This window comes from Agelaius tricolor, unplaced genomic scaffold (genome assembly GCF_023055355.1).
Source record: "Agelaius tricolor isolate 1412-34295 unplaced genomic scaffold, bAgeTri1.0.p SCAF_1, whole genome shotgun sequence".
Lineage (NCBI taxonomy): Eukaryota > Metazoa > Chordata > Aves > Passeriformes > Icteridae > Agelaius > Agelaius tricolor.
In genome coordinates, this window is record NW_027269261.1 from 2,133,127 (window position 1) to 2,154,391 (window position 21,265).

At 44.2% G+C, this 21,265-nt stretch overlaps 1 protein-coding gene across 5 annotated transcripts in view; it reads left to right on the plus strand.

Annotated features, from left to right (window-relative positions):
- The first annotated feature begins 1,144 nt into the window (after positions 1–1,144).
- The window catches only part of XPO1 (exportin 1), a 34,710-nt gene continuing 14,589 nt past the window's right edge, over positions 1,145–21,265 (plus strand). Inside the window, exons 1-8 of one of the 5 annotated variants that reach the window (XM_071442974.1) lie at positions 1,145–1,313; positions 1,840–1,895; positions 5,470–5,601; positions 9,242–9,343; positions 13,154–13,226; positions 20,538–20,599; positions 20,677–20,721; positions 20,809–20,990. In XM_071442974.1, coding sequence (XP_071299075.1) covers positions 5,476–5,601; positions 9,242–9,343; positions 13,154–13,226; positions 20,538–20,599; positions 20,677–20,721; positions 20,809–20,990 — 590 coding nt within the window. In that variant the 5' untranslated portion in view covers positions 1,145–1,313; positions 1,840–1,895; positions 5,470–5,475. Of the gene's footprint in view, positions 1,314–1,400; positions 1,896–2,377; positions 2,523–5,469; positions 5,602–9,241; positions 9,344–10,553; positions 10,618–13,153; positions 13,227–20,537; positions 20,600–20,676; positions 20,722–20,808; positions 20,991–21,265 lie in introns of those variants that run through there. The other 4 variants (XM_071442922.1, XM_071442827.1, XM_071443058.1 and 1 more) reach the window with 4 other exon arrangements.

Here is a 21,265-nt window from a genome sequence, read left to right on the forward strand (position 1 = left end):
AAATGGATCTGTAGGTACAGAGTAGATTCAGTAGTAGGAGCTTTTCCACGTGGACATTGGCAAGCACCTTCTCTGCTCCTTCAGGCAGCGATGAGATGAGGAACCACAGCATGCTGAGCTTGTGGTGCCACAGAAAAACCCCAAGCTCGCCCCTGTTCACATTTGGTTACCTACTACACCTCACACAGCTCAAGACTTGGATAAAGCTAAAGCCAGCCTTGCCTGAAGCACATTTTGGAGGGCAGGTACAGGAAGCTGGACAGCCCATGGACAGAGGCATCCTAGAGGAAGGGACATACACCTCACTCACAATCTCCACAGGCTTTGGTGGAGAGCACAGCACTGCTGCGGTAAGGCACAGCAAGCACCCACCAAGGGCTAGGGCTCCTGCTGCTCACAGGGCCACTCTACAGCTGAGATCATCTGCTCCACTCCTGCCCAGAGAGACACCTGTGGGGTAATGCCCGCCATTTCCACAGAGCCCCCACGGAGGGTGCCCCATCTCCCTCAGACATGGCGCCTCAGCATGAACAGGATGGTGCTTGAACCCCTTCCCCTCACGGGCCAATTCCACGAACCTCCTCCCCTCACGGGCCGGCACCCCCAAGCCCCTTCCCCTCAGTGAGCAGAGGCCCCCAAACCCCTTCACCCCTCTGAGGGGAGAGGCCCCCAAACCCCTTCACCTCACTGAGGGGAGAGGCCCCTCAGCCCCTTCCCCTCACGGACCGCCCGCCCCGCTCCCGCTATTGCGCCTCAGGCACGCGCCCGGGGGCGCCCAACGGCCGCGCCTTTCCCGCCCCCTCCCGCCGCAGCCCCGAAAGCCGCGCTCTGGCGCGCGCGTCACGCCGCCACCACCGCTGGCCAATGAGAGCACAGCCACCCCTGCGCCCGCGCTTTACGAGCACGGAGGCGGGGCCTCTCTGAGTGACAGCGCGGCTCGGCCTATCGGAGAGCGGCGGCCCCCCCTTAGCGCGCAAAGCGCTGCTGGAGAGGGGGCGGATCCCCTTGGTTTACCCCCCCCGCCGCCGCGCTCTCCCCCCGCCCATCCGAGGCGCGCAGCGGATTGACAGCCCGCCCGACCAATCGGTGTGGCGGCCGCCTTCGCGGCGGCACATCCCGGGGCCAATGGGAGCGGCGGCTGGGCGGGGCCCCCGAGGTTTCCAAACGCTCCGCGGCGCCATGGGCTGAAAACTAAACCGAGATGGAATCTCCCAGTCTGAACCGGTTTGAGCCGGTTCCGAGCCTGTGGCATTAGGAGGGGGAGACGCGCCGCGCTCAGTCCCCGTCGCCGCTGCCGCGTGTGTGACCTGCTCGTAGGGGACCCGTAGCTGAGGGGGCGAAGTTTAGTGCGAGCCGCGGGGGGGGCGGCGGGAATGGGGGCGAACTGAGCGCCGGGCGGGGAGGGCGGCAGCCGCAGGGGCAGCGAGAGCCGGCGGGGCCGGGCCTGGGCGGCGCGGGAGGCGCAGCCGGGTAGATCCCCCCGCACCAGTGAGGCCGGAGCGCCGCGCCGGCCGCTTTCCCGGGGCTGAGGGGAAGGCGCGGAGCCGAGCGCGGAGCCCCGGGGGCCGCTGCGGGCGCCTGGTGCAGCCAGGCCGGGCACGCTGCGAGGGGAGGAGTGGCGCCACTAACCCCGACCCACCGCCGAGCAGGGAGCGCTCGCCTTCCCCCCCACCTCCTGCCGTGGTGGTTTTTTCCCTCCTTCCGTGCTGAATTTTTTTTCCCCTCCTTCTGAGGTCCTTTTTTTTCTTTTTTTTTTCTTCTTGGGAGGGGGTTATTTTTGGTGGTCTTTTTTTATTTTCCTTTTTTTTTTTTTTTTTTCTTGTGGCGTGTGGTGGTTAGAAACTTGGCTCGCTCGCCCCTACTTTCTGAAGGAAGAGGCTGTGAGAAACCCCTAGGTAAGCCAGGGTTGGGGGGTCGCGATGGGCAGCGCGGAGGGGGCACAGGGGGGTGTTTTGAGGGACAGAATGGGGGGATGTGCCCGTGCACAGGGCCCTAGAGCCTGGCCTGTGCCTGGAGGGATGTGATGGAGCCCGTGGAGAAGCCCTGCGGGGCGGGGGTGCGCTTGGATTGGGTTCGGGGTACGAGCATCCCCGGCCTGGCCGAGCGCAGGCACGGATGCTGCGGGGGATGCTCCTCGTTAGGAGGGGGCCGGGCGGGCTGGGATCGGGCACGGGCAAACCCGGCGACATAATCTGTAAATTATTAGGAGTGGAAGTTTCCAGAAATATTTTTTTGTGTGTGTGTGTGTCTGTGCAGCAGTATTGAAACGTCCGCCTGGATCACGTGGGGAGCCCTGTATAGAGCGCAGGGCTGGAGCCCAGGGGAGGAGGAGGAGGGAGGGGCTGCGGGGCCACCGCGCTCCGCAGGGCCCCGGCCCGCCCGACCCGCCGCCCGGGCCCGCTCCCCGCCGGGCACCGCGGCCCTGCCCGCCCGAGCCGCAGCCGGAGCGGGGCCCGGGAGCCGGGGCGCTGCCCGCCCGCCGGGGCGCTGCGGCAGGAGCCGGGGAAGGGCCGCGGCGCTGGGTGGGTGTGAGTTATTTCCAGCCGAAAATGAACGCTCCGAGGGGCCGGGCAGATGTTGCTTAATCCGTCTCGTCCTTCTCCTTCACGTGTGTGTGTGTGAAGGAGCGAAGGGAAGGGGCGGTTTCGTTGCCATTGCTGGTGTGTGGAGCGTGATGCGGACGCGTTTGTCGTGCGCTGCGTTTCAGAGGCACTCAGCCCTCCTGGGTGGGATTTACAAGTGATGCAGCTAATTCCTTGGAAGAGGGAGGAAATTCATTTGCATTGCCTGCTTGGAAATGGGGCACAGTGACTCTTCCAGGGTGGGTTTGCTTTTTTTTTTTAGGCGCTGCCCCCAATGAGCTTTAAATATCTGGGTTAAAGGTACTGTAGGATTCATGGTAAATGCTCAACGTTTCTTACTATTAAGTGCCCGCTGTTATTCCTGTGTGCTACATGCCAAAATGAATCGGGTCTACCACAACAAGCTAACTGTTGTGTTAAAGGTCCAGGGTCATCGAGAGTTGGGATAACTGTGTAAACAGTGCTGTAAATGCAGTTCTTTTGACCTTCGGTAGATGTCACATTCTTGCTGTGTTGTAGTTCAGATTTTTTTTTTATCGTTTGGTTTTTATTTAATTTTTTTAAAACTTTTTTGTTTCTGTTAGCCCATTTATTGAGGGACTGATCAGTGGCGGTTCTTGGAGCCGAGGCTTAAATCTGTTCCGGAGTTCAGGCATGATGGGGGAGGGAAAAGTGTAGGAGTACAGTAAATCAGAGATTACGAGCTTCATGTGGGTACAGGGTTAGGAGTGGGAGATGGAGTTGGTTGCAGGTGCTGCTGGCCACAAAGCCGCCATTTCTGTGTTTCGGCTGCCGGAGTAGGTAGGTCATTTTGAAGATAATGCTGGGAGTGGCGAAGGGCCCTATTCAAAACATTTCCTTTCTGCTCCCATGTGTTGAATAACTTCTCTCGGTCACGCTGCTCCTCCTTGGCGCTCTCGGGGTGGCCTGAAAAGCACCGAAAGAGGCTCAGGCCTGGAATGAATGGCCCTACCTGAGTGCACGACGATTATTGTAGTTTGGGAACCGCTTTCCCGGCTCAGCCGTGGAGGCCAGATGTGGACAAAAAGGGGCGTGCCTGGGAGCATTAACTGCTCCGAGCCTCTTCGTGGGTGCAGGTTCCTTCCAGCGGTGCTGCTCACTGCCCCTCATCTGCCAGGTGACGTTCTCTGCGTCCTCCTGAGCCAAAAGAATAAATGAACAATGAAGTCAGCCTTTTCTGCTGCTGTGTTTCCCGAGTTAACATCACAATTTTGCAAACAGGAGTTGAAGGAGGGAAGAATAGACATGGAGTATTAATTTTAATTTATTTTGTTCCCTACTTGATGTTTGTTTTCTTCTGGTTTTGCAGGAACATGTTGGAAAAAGATTTGACTGAATGTTGAGATGAAGCCCTTAAAATGGTTGTGTTGATGTAGTAATACTGAGTTTTCTAGTTGAAAATGCAATCAGAATATTTGGGTTTGAAGTTATTTATATATATAGAAGTAAGAGAAATTCCTTGACACTACTTGCAAATACACATTTCCCAACAAAAGATTTTCCTTGTCTGGATGCTGCAGTAAAACTTTCACTTAATTAGTAATTACTGGGGTTGAGGCACAGGTTTGTCTTGCTCCTTCCTTTTGAGCATGACTTGAACACGTAAAGCATGAAACAAACTCTTCCTTACACATGGAGCTATTTAGTGAGAGCACATCTGACTTTATGGGGTGTGTTCCTGGAAGAGTTTCAGCAGGTTGTATCTCTCTGAGCATGCAGATGGCTCTGCTGTAACTTTTTGATTGATCTTGCTCTTCCCAGACTCGTGGCCGTCTGAAGGGAGCAGTTTCATGTGGGATCTGTAGGCTTGCAGGGTTTGGAAAGGAGGGTGAGTGGCACAGAGGTGCTCTAGATGGCAGGGTGGGAATATGTGTTAGAGGTGCCATTTTCTGTGAGAACAGGGCTATAAACTTGATTGTTAGGGGTTTCAGCGTTGGGGGAGGTAGAGTGGTGTGAAAAAGGTAGAGTATAACTTACCATCAGAAATTCTGTGGGTTCTGCCTTGTTTTCCTGCTTTTCACAAATGTCTTTATCTTGCACCAGTCTCTGGCTGGTAAAGAATCTCACACACCCCACCTGACTCCCTTTGCATAACATCAGGGCTGCTCTATCTAGGACAAAGAGTTAATGCCTGTGTCCCTGGGTTTAGGGGACCTGAAACCTCCAGTAGAATTCCATTTCAGTTTGGAGTGATCTCACATGGCACACAGAGCAACCTGCTGATTTAACAATCCCTGGGCTTCGTGGTCTCAAAGAGCCTTCAGTCAACTTAGTTTCAGTGGTAATTTTTTACTTGGATGTGGTTAACTCGTAAGGTGGTTTTCTTTTTTTTCCCCAACAATTTAAAAAATGCCCTGGGGCTAATTTCTTGCTGTGTGTGTAGATCACGTTTCACCTCCATACCCAAGCGTTTAAAAGCTTTTGGAACTGAATCTTCTGAATGTGCATGTTGGCCTTGGGAACTCGATACTGGCTGAGGTTGCCAGTCTGGGTTTTGGTTGTAGTGACACGAGGCTTTTCGGCCAGCAGACGTGTGGGGGCTGATAGCTGCTGTGAAATGAGCCCCAGGCTGCTGGTGGTGACACAGCCCATCCTCTGCTCGGACTGTCATTGTGGGTTTTACCTGTTGACGACCTTGAGAGTTGAGCTGTGGTAGGAATGGGTGAATTTTTCAGGGAAAAGAAAAGTTTGTCCTGGTATGTGCCCCACAATCAAAGCAGTGTTGTACCCGGTGTTATCTACTGCTGCTAGCATAAGCATCTTGTTTCAATGAGACAAATGAGATAAGTTGAAGCACTTGCTTTGCAGCTACAGCTGATAATAATTTCTTACAATTGATCAGGTTTTTTTTAAATTTATTTTGCAGTAATCTATGCCAGCAATTATGACAATGTTAGCAGACCATGCAGCTCGTCAGCTGCTGGATTTTAACCAGAAACTGGATATCAATCTCTTGGACAATGTGGTGAACTGCTTGTACCATGGAGAAGGTGCACAGGTAAGGTGGACTTGGAACATGCATTTATTGACCATGTTTAAGCTTATAGCAAATCAGCTGAGCAAAATCAATTCACTTCAGGAACAATTAGTAATATTAGTGAATTTACTGAGCTGGTGACTGGAATATCACTGGCAGTCACATGAAATGTGAATTCACATTGGAATGACTCTTGGAGAAATGTTTATTTGGTGTGTGTTCATTTCTAGCTTGCCTTCTGATGTTGAGAATTATTAGCAGATATGATTGCTAAGCACACTTGGTGCAGCTCACCTTTCCTGACTCAGTTTTTCAGGAAGGTCTGAGCTACCTGTTACTTGTTATCATGGACAGGATTGTGAAGCCATGAATGTAATGTTTGCTTCACTGAAGAATTGTATTTAAAAGAGAAATCTTTGTGATGCTATTACTGTGTTTGTATTTATAAAGAAGCATGTCATGCTGCATATTTAATAGAAGAGTTTGTTCCTTTCTTGTGTCTGGGCTTTTTTATTTTCCATTACAGTTTGCACAGGTTCTTCTTGCATTCATTCCTTTGGACTTAGTGCAGATTGTGAAATACTAAGTTGAAATGGGAGGACTGTGCTATTCTGTGTTTGCATATATTGCCTTGAAAGTGAATCTTGTATTGCCTTTTTTTTAATCTGTGTCTTGAATTTCTTTGGAAATGAGACTTAAATGTTGAGGGCAAGTATTGCTACAAAGGGTGTTGGCACAGTTCCTCTCCTGGCAGATTTTAATTGTTCAGGCTCAACAAATTGGGAGTTTCAGTGTCAGGCATCTCTTACTAAGATAGTCTTGCACAACAATAAGTGAATTAAATGGGACAAAGTAGCTGATGCTTTTCTATTCTTTCCAGCTGTTAGAATAAACAATGATATACTTGCATATACTTGCTTTGTGTATCTTTTTAGGGGAAAAAAAAAAGCTTTTATAAAGATTATTAATGTGAATTCCAATAGGTTTTGAAATACCTTGTTGTTTTTTGAAATATTTGCATTTTGGCTATCCTGAATTCAAATAGTTACTTGCTGTAATTTTTTAAGTGCTTAAGAATGACAAAAAACTCTGTGTAGCTTTTGCCTTAGAAGTATGGACACCTGTAGCACTTGTTTTGTGGCCTTTTACTGCCTGCAAAACAGGTGATGCTTATAATGTTGTTTGGTTTGAAAAGAGCTGAAAAAGTTGGGAAGGCTTGTAGGGAAAATAAAGGATTAACACTAAATACAGTGATCAAATTGCTGTTGTTCTGGCATTGTGAGAAGTTGCTTCACTTAAAACAGCTGGGAAAACTCTCCAGTATTTAGAAAATCAAAGCAATAAAATGCAGAAATTCAAGAGGTGGTGTTTAACTGGCAAAAGTAAATTATCATATGAACTTGTTTAAATACATGTACTTACACATGTCACCTCAATGAAACTTTGATCAGCTGTTTTAGTACCTTTCCAAACTGGAGACATTTCAGGGAATCTGAGGAGTTAAAAAAAGCAGGGAAAATGATTCTCAGTGGAGTCTGACAGCTCAAGTCCTTTACTGAAGGGTGAGAGGAATAATAGGAGTTGAGGAAAGTGAATATTAAAATGGAGAGATTACCAGTGGTTTTCCTGGAACAGGTCAGGGTAATGTCAGGGTGAAACAGGTTTAGAATGCAACCTGAATGGCCTGTGCTGAACTTGCTTTCAGATTCACCTGCCTCCTCCTTCTGCTTAGTTCTTATCTCTGCTTGCAAAACTGTTATCTGCTGATCTGTATTAGGCAAGAAAGAAGCTATTTTCTGTCCTGGAGATTTGAATTTTTTTCTCTCAGCTTTTTTTGGGTATACTTCTCTGAAAAGAAAGAATGTCCCCACCCCAGTGCAACACATGACTAAGGAGATTTCATGCAACTCAAAAGTGTTTACCTGGACTCATCCCAGCCTATTAATTCCATTCATTTGTTAGATCTTCACATGTCCAGAAAGATTATTTGAAAATTCCTTTTTGGTACCAGCAACATGATAAAGCTTTGTTCTTGATTAAGCATTATCACTAAATTTGTGCTGTTTATGAAACTGCAGGGTTTGGTGTCCAGAAAAGGGGTTAGTGGGTATGAGAGTGAAGCTCTCAGCACTGGGAGAAGGATATGGACTGTCTGTGTTTTATTGGTGGTGAAATTTGATCCTGGGATATGTTACCAGTATTAGAAGCAAACAGAGCAGGAGGCCAATATAAAAACACACTTGCAGATTGAAACACAGCTATTCCTTCCCTTTTAAAACCAAAGTGTATTAAAAGTGCTGGTTCTTCTGTTTGGTTTTTTTCAGCTCTGATGTCACAGTGGAGCAATAGGGCTGTACTGGTTGTGGTCTTAAACAGAATATTTGTGTGGTACTTGTCCATACCAGATCTGCAGGCACTTGCTGGTCCAGTTGCTCCACTGTGCTCAATTATATCAAGTAGGGGTGCAAGTGGTGTTGTACAGATAGTTTAGACATCCTTGTCCTTCCTATTGAAACCTCCAATTTTACTTTGTGAATCACATGCCAAATTTGTTGTATGACACATGACAGTTTGTTGTATTGTATATATATGGATTTGGGGTCTTGATTGGGTTTCTAAGTTGCTGAAAATAGAAGTTTTCTTACACCAGTTGCTGATTAGCTCAAGTATGGATGAGACTTGGATGAGACCAGAAAGCTGCATGGCTGTAGTGAGTTCTGACTGTTGCAGTTAGTCCTAAAGCAAAGCTTTAACTGCTCTGTAACTGTCCAGTTGGCCCCACAGTGCTGTGAAACAATGAATTAAGTTGTGTTAATTGTGTTGTGAAATGTCCACCTTGGTGAGGCAGTGCCTGGTGCTTGCAGGGGGTGCAGTTTGCAGCAAGATTTGTCAGTACCTGGCACTTCTGGAAATGGCTGACATCACTTGGGCTCCCTAAAAATTCCTGAGGACATGCAGGCTTTTGAAAAGGATATCTAAAATGAATTCAGCTATTTCAGTGTGTAATTGCTTCAGATGAGGTTTTCAAGAAACTGCAGCATCTAGGACAGTAATTGATAATGTCAGTGCCAAGGCAGAGCAAACCATTAGTGTGACCAGCTCCCTTCCTCCTGCCAGCAGGTTTTTATTAGGGTTTTGTAGGTTGTTAGGTACACCAAGGATCCCTCAGAAGTAGGGATTGGAGACCTCTAAAGCTTTGCTCTGTGGTTCTTCAAAATAAAATCAGTTCTGCAGCACAAAACGGTGTTCCTGGAACCTGGCACTTTGTGTGAGTGTTTCCACTGGAACTAGAAAGTTTGAGTGCTTGAGAATCAAGTTTTATCTAGAAGGCTTTGTGGAAGGGGAGAGAACTTCATTCCCTAGTAGGTTTTCCCCACCATGTGTGCTGTTCCTGTATGTTTGCTGGTCTGGATGAATCATTCAGGATGGAAGCGTGGAAATGAGGAATTACTGTCCTGCATCAAGTGGGTTTTGGAGTTTGGTTGTTAGTGAACTTCTGCTGTCACAGAAGGAGGCTTGAGGGACTTGTTGCTGCTGGTTGAGTTCTGCACAACTCTTAGATAAGCAATTTAAATGGAGTGTTACATATTGATGTCTTCAGTGACAGTATATAACTTCTTTAATAATCTAAATACTTTTTTCAAATGAAATTTTCTTTCAGCAAAGAATGGCACAAGAAGTGTTGACTCACTTAAAAGAACATCCTGATGCGTGGACAAGAGTTGATACAATTTTGGAGTTCTCTCAGAACATGAATACCAAAGTAAGCAAATTAACTTTTATTTATTTGGTTTTCCTCTTTCTTCCATTCATAAACTTTGAGGAAGGTATCTCATTTTTAGCCATAGACTCTCTTGATTCAAACCATATTTTTTTGATTGTCTTGTTCACAAAGATTGCTTTAAGCAAGAACTGTAAATAAAAAAAATATTCAGACCTCATTTTACATTGCCAAGAGTTTATCCCTCCCCCTTTTTTTTTTGAGGATGAGCTAAATTGGATACACAGAATTTTTTTCAAGGCACATACAAGCATTATGCCAGTTCCCAAGATTGGTATTGTGTCTATATAGATCTGAGTAATGAAAAGTCTCCTAGAGCCACATTTTGTCCTTGGGTAAGTGCTTGGCTGTGTGTGATCATAATGAAAGCCACGTGCACGTAACTGAGGAGAAAATTTGTCCCTAGGTGTGTTAAAGGCAAAACAAACCTGATTAGGCCAAGGTTTTGGGCAATCAATAAAGGTTAAGCACCCCAAAGTTTATAGTACATCAGTTCTTTGCTACCATGCAGAACACATTTGCTTTTCACTGCTGTTGGAAATCCATCCATCATGGTAGAGGCTAAAATGGGCAGCACTCAGGGCTTTTTCTGCAATTTGAAATGCTGTACCTAAGACTTGTGGAGTTTGAGCCAAAAAGATGAGCAAAATGTGTTTTCACTGTCTTAAGCTTGATTATTATCTCAAATAACTGACATGCATGTTTTTCTGCTGGATACATACTGTGTTCAAACAGAAAAAAATTGTGTTTGGATGGTTTCTGAAATCATGTGGTATTCATGAAGCAGTTCATATTTTTTTTTTCATTGCTCTCTGAAGTTGAGGGGAAAGCAGTTTAAAGAACTTCCTCAAAGTAATACCTTTAAGCACCTTTAAGTAACAGTGTTTGCCTGTTTGCTTGCCTGGTAAACTTTGCTTTTTATACTGACAGACATTACTAATGTTTAAGTTGATTTATCAACAGTATTTTTAAAAACTCAAATTTGTCTTGTGAAAAATGAGATGATTAGAGGAACAGAAAGAAAGCAACAGGTAAAGAATTCTTCCATTTACATAAATTGCAAATGATTTGGTGCTAAATTTATGCACTATGACATTTGGCTTTTATGCAATCATATTTTTTCTTTAATTAAAGCTGTTAACACTACCTGATATTAATCATAATGTTCCATTATGTTGATTGCTTGTAATAGGAAGAAAAGGGGTGTCTTCCTGTGCAACTGACACAGCTAGGCTTTGACGGCAGGCCTCCACAAGGTCTACCCTTTTGATTCCCTTTAACTGAATTCTGTTCATCAATTGTTTTTTGTTTCTTGGGAGGTGGGAGGGAAAGGGATTCGGTGCATAAAATAAGTAATAAGGGTGCCATAGAAATTTCTACCACAGGGATCATTTCATGCTGGGTTTTTTGGTTTTTTTTTTGAGTCTTTTGCTGTTGCCTGTCCCTCATCTTCATAACTACTAGTGGTAGACAATTAGCAAACCAAGAGCAAATTAGTTTTTGAAAAGCTTCTGTGTTACACAGAGATAAGATGTGTTCACATGTGCTGGTGCAGTAGTTGATTAAAAGGCAGGACTTGGTAATTGGTATCAGTGACTTTTTTGGGAGTGGAGTTCCTCATTGTCAGAGAAAGTAGAGTAATTAGAACCATCAAATAAATGATGGTTCTAATTAGAGCCCCTGCAGGATGTGGGGCTGCTGGAGCCCTTGCAGTGAGTGTGGCAGAAGGATGTGCAGCTGAGGGTTGTACACGGGGATTTTGCTGCTGTTCAGTGTCACCTGTGAGTACCAGAGTATTTTTGGGACTGAGGAAGGAGTGAGCAAGGCACTGCCGAGGGCAGAACTGAAGGCACAGAAGAAGGAGTAGAAACCTTTGCAGCATGAACAGCTTAAGGTCCATGAACCCAAATGAGATGTTTGAGCAGGTAATGAGGGATAGGTGTGGCACATTGCTAGAGGTGTCTGTCCTTTTCTTTGACTCCAGGAAATTCTCAGTGAGGGAAAAGCCCACTGAAGATGAGATCTGTCCTTAGTCAGTTGATAGGTTTTTCATTTAAGTTTCATTTGGTCATCTAGTGTTTGTTTAAAATGAAAAGTAGACTTGCCATTCTGGTGTAAAAGCTAAATAAGTTCACTTTGGAAAAAAGTTAGGGAGAAAATGAGCATTTCTAGTTAGTTGATACCTGAAAAATTAATGTATGTGCCTGTAGAACATAGTAATTTCAGTCGAGTTTAGATGTGCTTCAGGAAAGTTTAGCGCTGTCTGTTATAAAAATTCATACTGTCAGCATTGTTAGGAGCTTTTGTAAGTATTTTTTGTATCATGAGCCCAGATCACTTGCAGATGGTGTCTGTAGATTTATAGCAGTGGCTGAAATCAATTCCTGTGAAGCATTTTGCTTAAGAATATTTTTGCACATTTTCCTACATGTAAATTCCCTTGATTTCATTCAGCTTTTATGTCAAGTAATTAAATAAAACTTTCAGGTTAAAATCTAGTTGATAAGCTTTTGCTGCTGACCATGGAGGCAATAAAAATACCCTGCCAACTTTCTGTGATTCATAATTTCTCTTGGTGGCCCAGGTTTTGGAAGGGGACAGAATATTTTGCAGCTGGAGGATGTGCACCTGAAATCTCCTGGGACTGGGATCAGATAGGGAAGCCAAGGGATGTAGGTTATGTTAAGATGAGAACAGCAAAACTGCTCTTTCAGTACAATGTAGCCTGGGACAGTCTACATTGTGCATTTTTAATTAAACTGAAGTCTGGATGATCCCTTTGGTGGAAATGCTAATGATCCTACTTTGTGTAACAACTAACCATTTTAAAGAGGAACTCTTATTCTCAGCCAAACTTGGAACTGTGAAAACTCGAGTTTACCTTTCAGGCATTGATTTTTTTTCTTTTTTTTTTTTCTTCCTAATTCACTGTAGATAAAGTAAATGCAAAACTCCTCATCCCCTTTTCTCTCCTGTCTATTCATGCTAATGGGGTTTTACATATTAAAGTTTTTTGGTTGTACCATGACAAACTTCTTTCCCTGTTACTGTGAGTTGGCAGTAGGGACAAATGGGCAGAGGGAATGGCCATTTGCAACGTTAATGGTTTGGGTAAGAACATAGGAAGGAATTCCTGAAAGGTAAAATGATTTCCAAGAGCTTATTCACGTTTTTATTGTTCTTTGACTGAGCACAAAAGTTCATCTTTAAATATTAGAAATAGCTGCCATATTGGGGTGGGGATTGAAATTAAATAAACCTGTGGGTTGTCTTGCTGTTCCTAAAGTAACACACCAGTGAAGTTTGGGAGATAATTTCTCTAGAAAGTGCCAGTGTCAGGACATGTGATGCTAAGACAAGATTTTTTTTTTGCAGCTCTTAGAGGAACAGTAGGAAGCTTGAGCCACCATCCAAGCTGCTAAATATTTTAGGAGCCTGGTTGTGTTAATACTCAAACTTAGGAGCAGTCATTTGTGATACAAATTCATATCTGGCTGCTGCTTTTCCAGATAGCCAAAATTGTTTGCCAGAGGGCTTTTCATTATTGTTCTTCCCCCCCTCCTGGTGTGAGCATGATCAAACAGCAGGACTTAGTGTAGCCAAGAATAAAACAAGAAAATACGATGCATGAAACCTCAGTAAATGGGTGACTAGACATATATTTAATAAAACTGTTAGTTTAAGAATCTTGAAGTCTTAGATGTTAAGTGTGAATGTCTGATTGAATGAGAGTCCTGCAAGTTAGTTAGTCCTACAGAAATGTACTCACATTTTGTTCTTCTCCAATTTCAGTATTATGGACTGCAAATCTTGGAAAATGTGATAAAAACAAGATGGAAGATTCTTCCAAGGAACCAGTGCGAAGGTAGGGAGGGATTTTTGTCTTTTCCTCAGAACTTTGTATATTAACTGAGATTTAGACTGTCAGTCTCTAACATTCTGTCATGTGTTATGGTATCTTGAATGATGAAACCACATCTTTCACTTTTGTGATAGTGATCTCAGTGGGTTGGTGAGCAGCTGAAATTCTGTAGCTTTGTGGAAAAGGTGTCACTGATAGTTTTGCAACATATGAGGTGAGCCACTGGCATTGAGGTAGAGATTTTCCTTCCCTGTTCTTTGCACAGGAGGTTTTGTTTCCTTCACCCTCTGGCAGCTGTGTGTGCAGCCCCAAGCAGACTCTGTGGCCCCCTTGTTACCTTGTGTAGGTTTGTTTTATTTTGAAATGGTCAGCAGTTACAATGATTTTAAAATGGAAACACCAAGTGAATGGCCTGTCTTACCTGGTGGTGGTCACTCATTGTGTTAGGCAGGGGGGCACTGTGCAGTTGGCTTTAATTCATGAAGTGTGTAAGCAGCAGATTGCTGTCATTGGTGCAGGGTAGGGTAAGCCCCAGTCTCCCACCAATGCAAGGAACTGGAAGTCTGTAAATCAATTCTGTGTTTAGTTTATGGGTTACCCCTCTCCTGTAGCTTGCAGTGTTGCTGACTCCTAGACATTGCCTCCAGTACATGGAGGTACCCCTGTGGTGCAGGGTTAGTGCTTTTCATGTGCCTGGCTGTCAAGTCAGCATGACTTGGACTTCAAAACATTAAGTGCAACCACTTCAACTTCTTGACATTAAATGGTGTCACTCTTCTCTACTTGGTTTTTTACTAAAAGCTGGTTTTGGAGCTAATTAAAATTTCCATATTTGTGTTCTGCTGAGAGCTTTTATTAACCATGCTGAGACATGCTTTAAATTTTTACTGCCAGTGCTTAGGTTCTGAAACTCTATTAATTAAACCAGAATTTGCAGTGTTGATGAAAACAAATGCATAGAGAGAGACTTTTACACTTGTGTGCTTATTCCTCCTTTCAACTTTCCTCCTTCCCTTCCAGCTATAGGTTGGCAAAGGGTAGCTGTCTTTGAAAGTAAAACTGAAAGTGAAGTTTCCATTCATGCTGCTGTTGGAGGTTTCTAGGGAGCAGCTTCAGCTAAGGCTCAGACAAAGCTATGCCCTTTTGAGAAACTAAAAGAGCACCTCAGTTAGCTAAAGTTAACTGTTCTTTGTGCTTTTAATTACAGGAGTGTCTCAGCTCAGTCAGATTTTGGTACATCCCTGACTGTGAGCTGACTTAGTTTAGCATTTTGAAGTTGTTGTCCTATGGTTTTTGGCTGTGGGAGCAGAGCAGCAGGAAAAGGAGTCAGGAGAATTGCCCACTGGTGGGAGGAGATGTAGAACAGATGTCACAGGATGGACCTAACTTGATAGTTTGGAACTGAACAGGTGTCAAATACAGGATGTAATTCAGGAGTTCAGATTCTTTAAATTCATGCTATGAATGCAGAGGAGAGCTGAGAAACAGTGGTGGTGGGATGAGGTGCTGCTGCCTGTGCTTTGGGCCATTTTGTCTCCAGCAGTGACAGCGCTGTTGGGTGCTTCCTGCCATCTAAGGAAAAGCAATAACTCTATTTGTTACAAGGCAAAATCTAGTTACTGTCTGTAGGTGTGCAGTCACCTTGAGGTATCCTATTCTTACTTTTGCTGACTTACATATCTATGAAAACTCCAGAGGAAATAAAAAAATCCTTTATAATAACAAAAGTGTGTTGTTTGCCTCTGTCAAAGGCAAAACATTTTCAAAGCTGAACAAACTAAAATTGTGAAATTGACTTTTATCCTGTTCTAGGGAAACTAGATTAGTGGCTTTCACTTGTGTGGTAGAAGAGGAACCAAATGTGTTTTCTGTACCATGGCATTTTATCCAGCTTGGCCTCAGTGGTGTAGGAGGGAGAATCTGTTTCATCTCTAATCCAGTTTGATCTGGTCTGTGGTAGTTGTTTTTTAAATTTTTTTCTTTTTTTTATTTGGCTGATGATACTGGCTGGTACAAAGGAGCTGCTCCAGAGCTCATTCAGGTGGCTTGATTACCTGGGAGATAGCAATGCTGGTTAAATTGAGGTTTCCTTGACTCCAGCCACTCTTTGGTTGGCAGGATTTTCCTGTTTGAAGTGTAACTGGTGGAATGTGTGTGCAGGAAAGTGAAACTCAGTGTACAATGGAATGCTTAGTGACAAAGCAAATCATGCAGGTTTCAAATCAGTTTTACCTTATATCATAATTTATAAAACATGGCTTCTGCATGTCTGCTTGGTTTGCGTAGTAAATACAGCTGACAAATCTTACAAATGTTGGTGAGGAGGAAGCTGAATGCATTTCTGAGGAAACCACTGTTGCCCCTTTGTAGCAACAGCAGTGCTTTAGAGTTAAGATCAGATCTGAATTAAATGGTCAGTAAAAAAACAAGTTTTTGAAATTACTTCCCTGAAACTTGTTGGTAGAAATGAAGCAATGTTGCTAATTACAGAGCATGAAGTGTAACTTTTTTACAGGTTTTTTTTGTTGTTGTTGTTGTTTTTAAGAAGTTGTACATCAGAATGACTTGTTGGGCTGTGAGGTTAGCCAGAGGTTTGTTACTGCTTCTGTCTGTGTGCTGAAGGGTTTCAGCTTCCAGCCTTGAATTTCAAATGCAAGGAGGAAAATGCTTTCTTCAGATGTCTTCTTTAGACATGGAGCTCTGAAGATTTTCTTTTGTTTTAAAATAGCTTTTGGCTTTGAGCTTTTCTGGCCCTGCTGGCTTTTAAGTTTTGTAAAAGAGCTTTCTGTTCCTCAGGTGGTGGTGTTTGTGAGCACTTACAAAAAGTGAGCTTTATCTTTCCAGAATTCTGAAACAAGAATCAGGCAAAACAATCAATTTACAATTCTAAAATACTGATCTTTTGGTGGTTTTTATTGATTTTTGGTTTGCTTTGGGAGTTAGCAGTGGGAACTGGTTGGTTCTGTAGACAAAAGTAGAGTTTCTGAGGCACAGAAGGGGTAAAATTCAGTGCAGTCAGATGCCTGACCTGCGTGTTCAGCCTTGAGACATGTTTGGTCATAGCCCCCAGCAATGGTTAGCCTTGTCTGGGTGATTTATTTAGTCCTGGGAGGGTGCTTGGAATGGCTCTTCCACGGACACAGATGATGTCATGTGGTTTTCATTGAAGCTGGCTGGGGTGCTGATGGATTCCAGAACATCCCAGGCAGTGCTGAACCTGGCTGCTGGCCAGGCTCCTGCGCCATCATTCTCAAGTTGAATTCTGGGTTTATTGAGGTGTGCTACTAAATTGCTTTAAACTCTGATATCCTTTAGAGTTGATTGTTTAATAACACTCCGAGAGGATGGCATTTGATTAAAGTGCTGTGGTCTCCAAAGGATTTTCTGTGGCAGTGTGAAAACCTGCCTGCAAAGAAAGGCTTTTTGGTCTCCAGTGCAGTGATACGTTCCATTAATCCTGCATTGTGAAATGAAAGACTGTTCCCCTGAACAGAGAGAGCTTGTCTGGAGTGTTTGGAGCTGGAATGGATAAAGCACTTCTTCATTATGAAACACAAATTGCTTGTACAACTTTGCTCATCCTGAAATGAAAAGTGAAGTGTTCAGAGATGCACCTCAATGTTTTCCAGGAAGGTCCTGGAGTTGAGTGCAAAGCTTTTGATGCACTGGAAGCTGCTGTGGAGGAGGTTTGGCTGTGCAGTGATGAGATATTTTAATGGAAATTCCTGGCCTGCTTCATGATCTTTGCTTCTCTGTAATGAAGAGGGGATGAGCTACATGGCACTTGTGTCTGTCTGTGTGTGTGAAGACAAACTGTGCCTTTTCTGTTGGAAAGCAAACAGATCATGGATTCAGTTCACCAGTAAAGGTGATTGTGGGACTGTAGGGGAAAGCACTGTTTCTTAACACTAAAAATAAGATATGGCATTTTGACTGCATTTTGGGACTAAACAGTTCAGTGTAAGTGTGTATGCATACAAACGTCCCCAGAGGGGACAGCTCAGCTTTAGCATTTGAAATTCTAATTTTGATTGCAAAATAATGTTAATTTGCTGAGTTACATTGCCCACCTGATTCATTTGTGCCTATTATTCTTTAATACAAGCAGAGACTTTATGGATCTTAGTAAATTAGAGTGATCTTGCATCTGCAGCACCAGCTAGAATAATTTTTGTCACTTGTTAAATGCTTGTGCTGTGATTGCACAGAAGGCTCTGCCTGTGTGCCTTGAGGACAGGAGGGTTTGTTGCAGGTGTGTGTTTGCTGACTGTGTCCATGGTTATTTACCTGCAGTGCCGGGCTGTGACAGGAGCTCAGGGTACACAGAGTGCAGCAGAGCTAATGGCTTCCTAGAGCACTTCCAAAGGTTAAACTGGAGGATATTTCCTCAAGTTCAGGCTGCAGAAATTACTCATAATGTGACGTTCCTCGCTGTCCCAGTTCCACTCCAAGCATTGCAGGGCTTGGGTCACTTGGGAAAACAACTTTCCCTCCAGGAAGGTTTCAGTTTTATGGATGTTTGCCTCTCTGTCGAGGAGCAGCTTTCACAGAAGGATGACAATATCTAGTGGATATCCAGGAATGTTCTGCAAGGCCTCAAGTTCATGCCCTTGCTCTATCATCCCTTTTATGGGACTTTGTGCAAAAGCACTTCTCGGGCTTTGCTTTCTAGAAAATTCCAGCAGTGGGGCTGGTCCAGGCCTGGAGCAGGGGCTGCTCCCTTTGGGTGTCCTGAGATCAGTGCAGTTGCAAGGTCAGATAATCTTTGGAGAGCATTTTGTGTGTCCTGGGTGTTGTGGTTGGTGTGGCTCTTGTTTTGTTTTATTGGAAGGTCTGTTTTCCTGCACTGTCTGTCTCTTCCTGCTTGGCTCAGTGAAGGGCTGAGCTTGGCAGTTGTGCTGTTGGCCTCTTCAAGACTTGTTCAGTTGCTTCTGTGATGGAAGGAAACCTTCTAGGGAGTGGTTGTGGGGTTTGTGCATGTCCTGTGCTTTCCTTTCTAGCATTGCGCTTCCTCTGAAGTTCCCAAACACACTGCTTTTAGCTTATCCCATGGATTACTGCCCCTCAACAGTTTCTTGGACATGTTCTGCTGGAAAATGGTAATAAGCCTCTGGGTTGATTTTTGTCAGAATATAAATTTGACATATATTTGTTCTGCTAAAAATTCTCTTTCCTATGGAATAATAAATAAATGAGCTACTAAATATGGAGCAGGAACCAGAACACTTGAAGTTGAAAAAGTATGAAATGACATCTTGTGCCAAAAGGAGCATTAGAGAATTGGATTGCTGCTGCTTTTAGGGGATTAAGAATATGACTTTGTTCACTGGATGGACAATCTCAGGAGCCAGCAGCGTGATGTGTGAAAGGGAGCAAACTTTTTAGGTTGTCTTTTGAGCAGTGGTCACCAGTTTTACTTTTATTTTAATATTTTAAATAAAGAAACTGTGACGCAGAGCAGCTGCTCTCCTGTGCTGGTCTCAAGGCCGGATCGATGGCAGCACAACATCGGAGTTGTTAGTGAACAGCTCAATGCCATTGATGCAGCAAGATGGAAAATGCCACAGATCTGCAGTTGGAACTCTAAAAGCAATATTAACTTTTTAATTCCTTTTTGAAATGCAAAGAGTTGCAACAGTAGGCTTCCCTTAGTGGTTTGGCAGATGGTTATAACAGTTCAGTTTCTGGCACTGCAAATCTATTTCCATACTGTTGGGGGGCCTTCATCTCTCATTTGCTAATTACTGTAATGCTTCAGCAGAAAGTGTGTTTTAGGTTTAAAACATCAGAGTTTTAAAACATCACCAAGCACCTGTGATGCTTGGTGATAACTCTTAGCCAGTGCCTGACAGTGATAGTTCAGTAATGACCATTCTCCTGGAGCAGTGGGGATTGATTCCAGCTGATGATGATGAATAGTTCCACAATTGGAGCTACCTGCAGAACAGCTCCTGTCTAGTATGTATCTCATGGCTCAAAGTCTGGATCTAGTTTTTCCAGATTTAATGAGGGTGCAATTAATAAATTGTCCTTTCTAATCCTCTTGCTTAAGCCTGAAATGGAAAAAAAAAAAAAAAACCCTACTAAATTTAGTCAAGTCTTAGACAAGTTTTGAAACTTAGAATGGAGGGTGTGGATTATGTCTCCAACAGAAGACATTCTTCTGAAAGTGACAACTTCTGCAGTCTTCAACACATGCATGTTGTCTGCGTGAGTCAGCTGACTTGTCTTGTAGAAGAAATGATTGAAACAAGATTTTTGGGTTCATGAATTTGAATAGCAAAGCACCCAGCAGTTCTCAAACTTCCTTTAGACAAGAAAACACTTGCCTGGTTTGAAGTGTGGTGTCAGAGCTGAGCTCCTGGAATGTTCACCTGGGTCGGGACTCCAGGCCCTCTGTGCGTGCCTTTTCCTGGATTTGGGTGGTTTTGTACAGAATGGATATTGGCACTTGGGAAGTCATTGTTCCCATGGGTTTAGGAATTAGGAGTGAGCTGAGGGTTAAGTGGCAAAATGAAATTTTGGGCAGTGTCACTTCCCCACAGTGATTGGGGTTTTTCTGGTTTTACGGTGGAACTGAAAACTCTAAAATAGTTTAAAAATATTAGTAGAAAAAAAGAAACACAACAAAATGAATAGCTCTAACACACTGTGTGTCCCTGGCTGTCCAACTGCCAATGTAAGGTAAAAAAGAAAAAGCAACAAAGCAGAATTTACTGAGATGGTGGACTCACAGCATTCATATGTGCTATAAAAGCCCGGTGGTTCACACTCAAATTGTGCTGTATTAGTGAATGAAGGTTTGAGTTCTGTTCTTGTAAGATTTCACAGGAGAGGCTTTGCTAAGCTCTGACTTTAAAATGCTCTGCATAGGAATTCCTGTTCTTAAAATGGATCACCTGAGTGGACTGGAGCATCTGTGAACTTCTGCCTGCAGTGCAGGTGATGTGTCAGAGCTTTTCATGCACTTTAGCAAACCTGGCATTACAACTGGAGTCACACTTGGGAAGTTCTGTTTATTCATGGAGTTCACTTACAGATTACTGCAAGGACACTCTAATCCTCAGTTTTTTGCTTCATTGAAATAGCTTTGGTGTAAAGCCATCTTGTACATCTAAAATATCCCCTGTCAGGATTGATAAAGGTGCATTTTCCCCATGTAGCACACAAGAGGGATGCTCACTGACTCAGGCTTGTCTGGCCTGGTAGAGGTGTTTCTGGTTGAAAACCATGAAGAAACTGAATTCAGAAATACTTGTTGCTGCATCTGTGATATCTTGCATAACTGAAAATAAATCCCTTCCTCTTCTGCAGGTATTAAAAAATACGTTGTTGGCCTAATTATCAAGACCTCATCTGACCCAGCGTGTGTAGAAGTAAGTGAGGAATTCTCAGGGGAGGATGAGGGAGGGGAGCGTTATGCAAAACCTGACTGCTCTCTGCTCTTTTCCAGAAAGAGAAAGTGTACATTGGGAAACTGAATATGATTCTTGTTCAGGTAAGCCAGAGTTCATAACAGTTTGAACCTTGCTGTGAAGTGTGTGCCTTTGCTGTGTGTCTGACGTGGGGCTGGCTCCCTTGGCAGATCCTGAAACAGGAGTGGCCCAAGCACTGGCCCACGTTCATCAGTGACATCGTGGGGGCCAGCAGGACCAGCGAGAGCCTCTGCCAGAACAACATGGTCATCCTCAAACTGCTCAGTGAAGAAGTGTTTGATTTTTCCAGTGGCCAGATCACTCAAGTAAAAGCTAAGCATTTGAAAGACAGGCAAGTGTATCTGTTTAAATCTTGATGAGCAGAGTAGACTCTGTGCTTGCTGCTAAATAGTTGCTCTCACTTGGAGCCTTTGTGTGAGCACCTACAGCTGTGTAATTCCATTTCTGAGCCCAAGAGGGTTAGTGATTTTTCTTTGAAGCACTACTCCTTAGGGGATCCCTAAACTCATTTTGTACACACAGGGGTTTGTACCTTGCTGCAGGTAGCATCTGTTGACTGATGGTTCCTATGCTTTTAACGTAGCATTCAGCATCGATTGGTTGGAT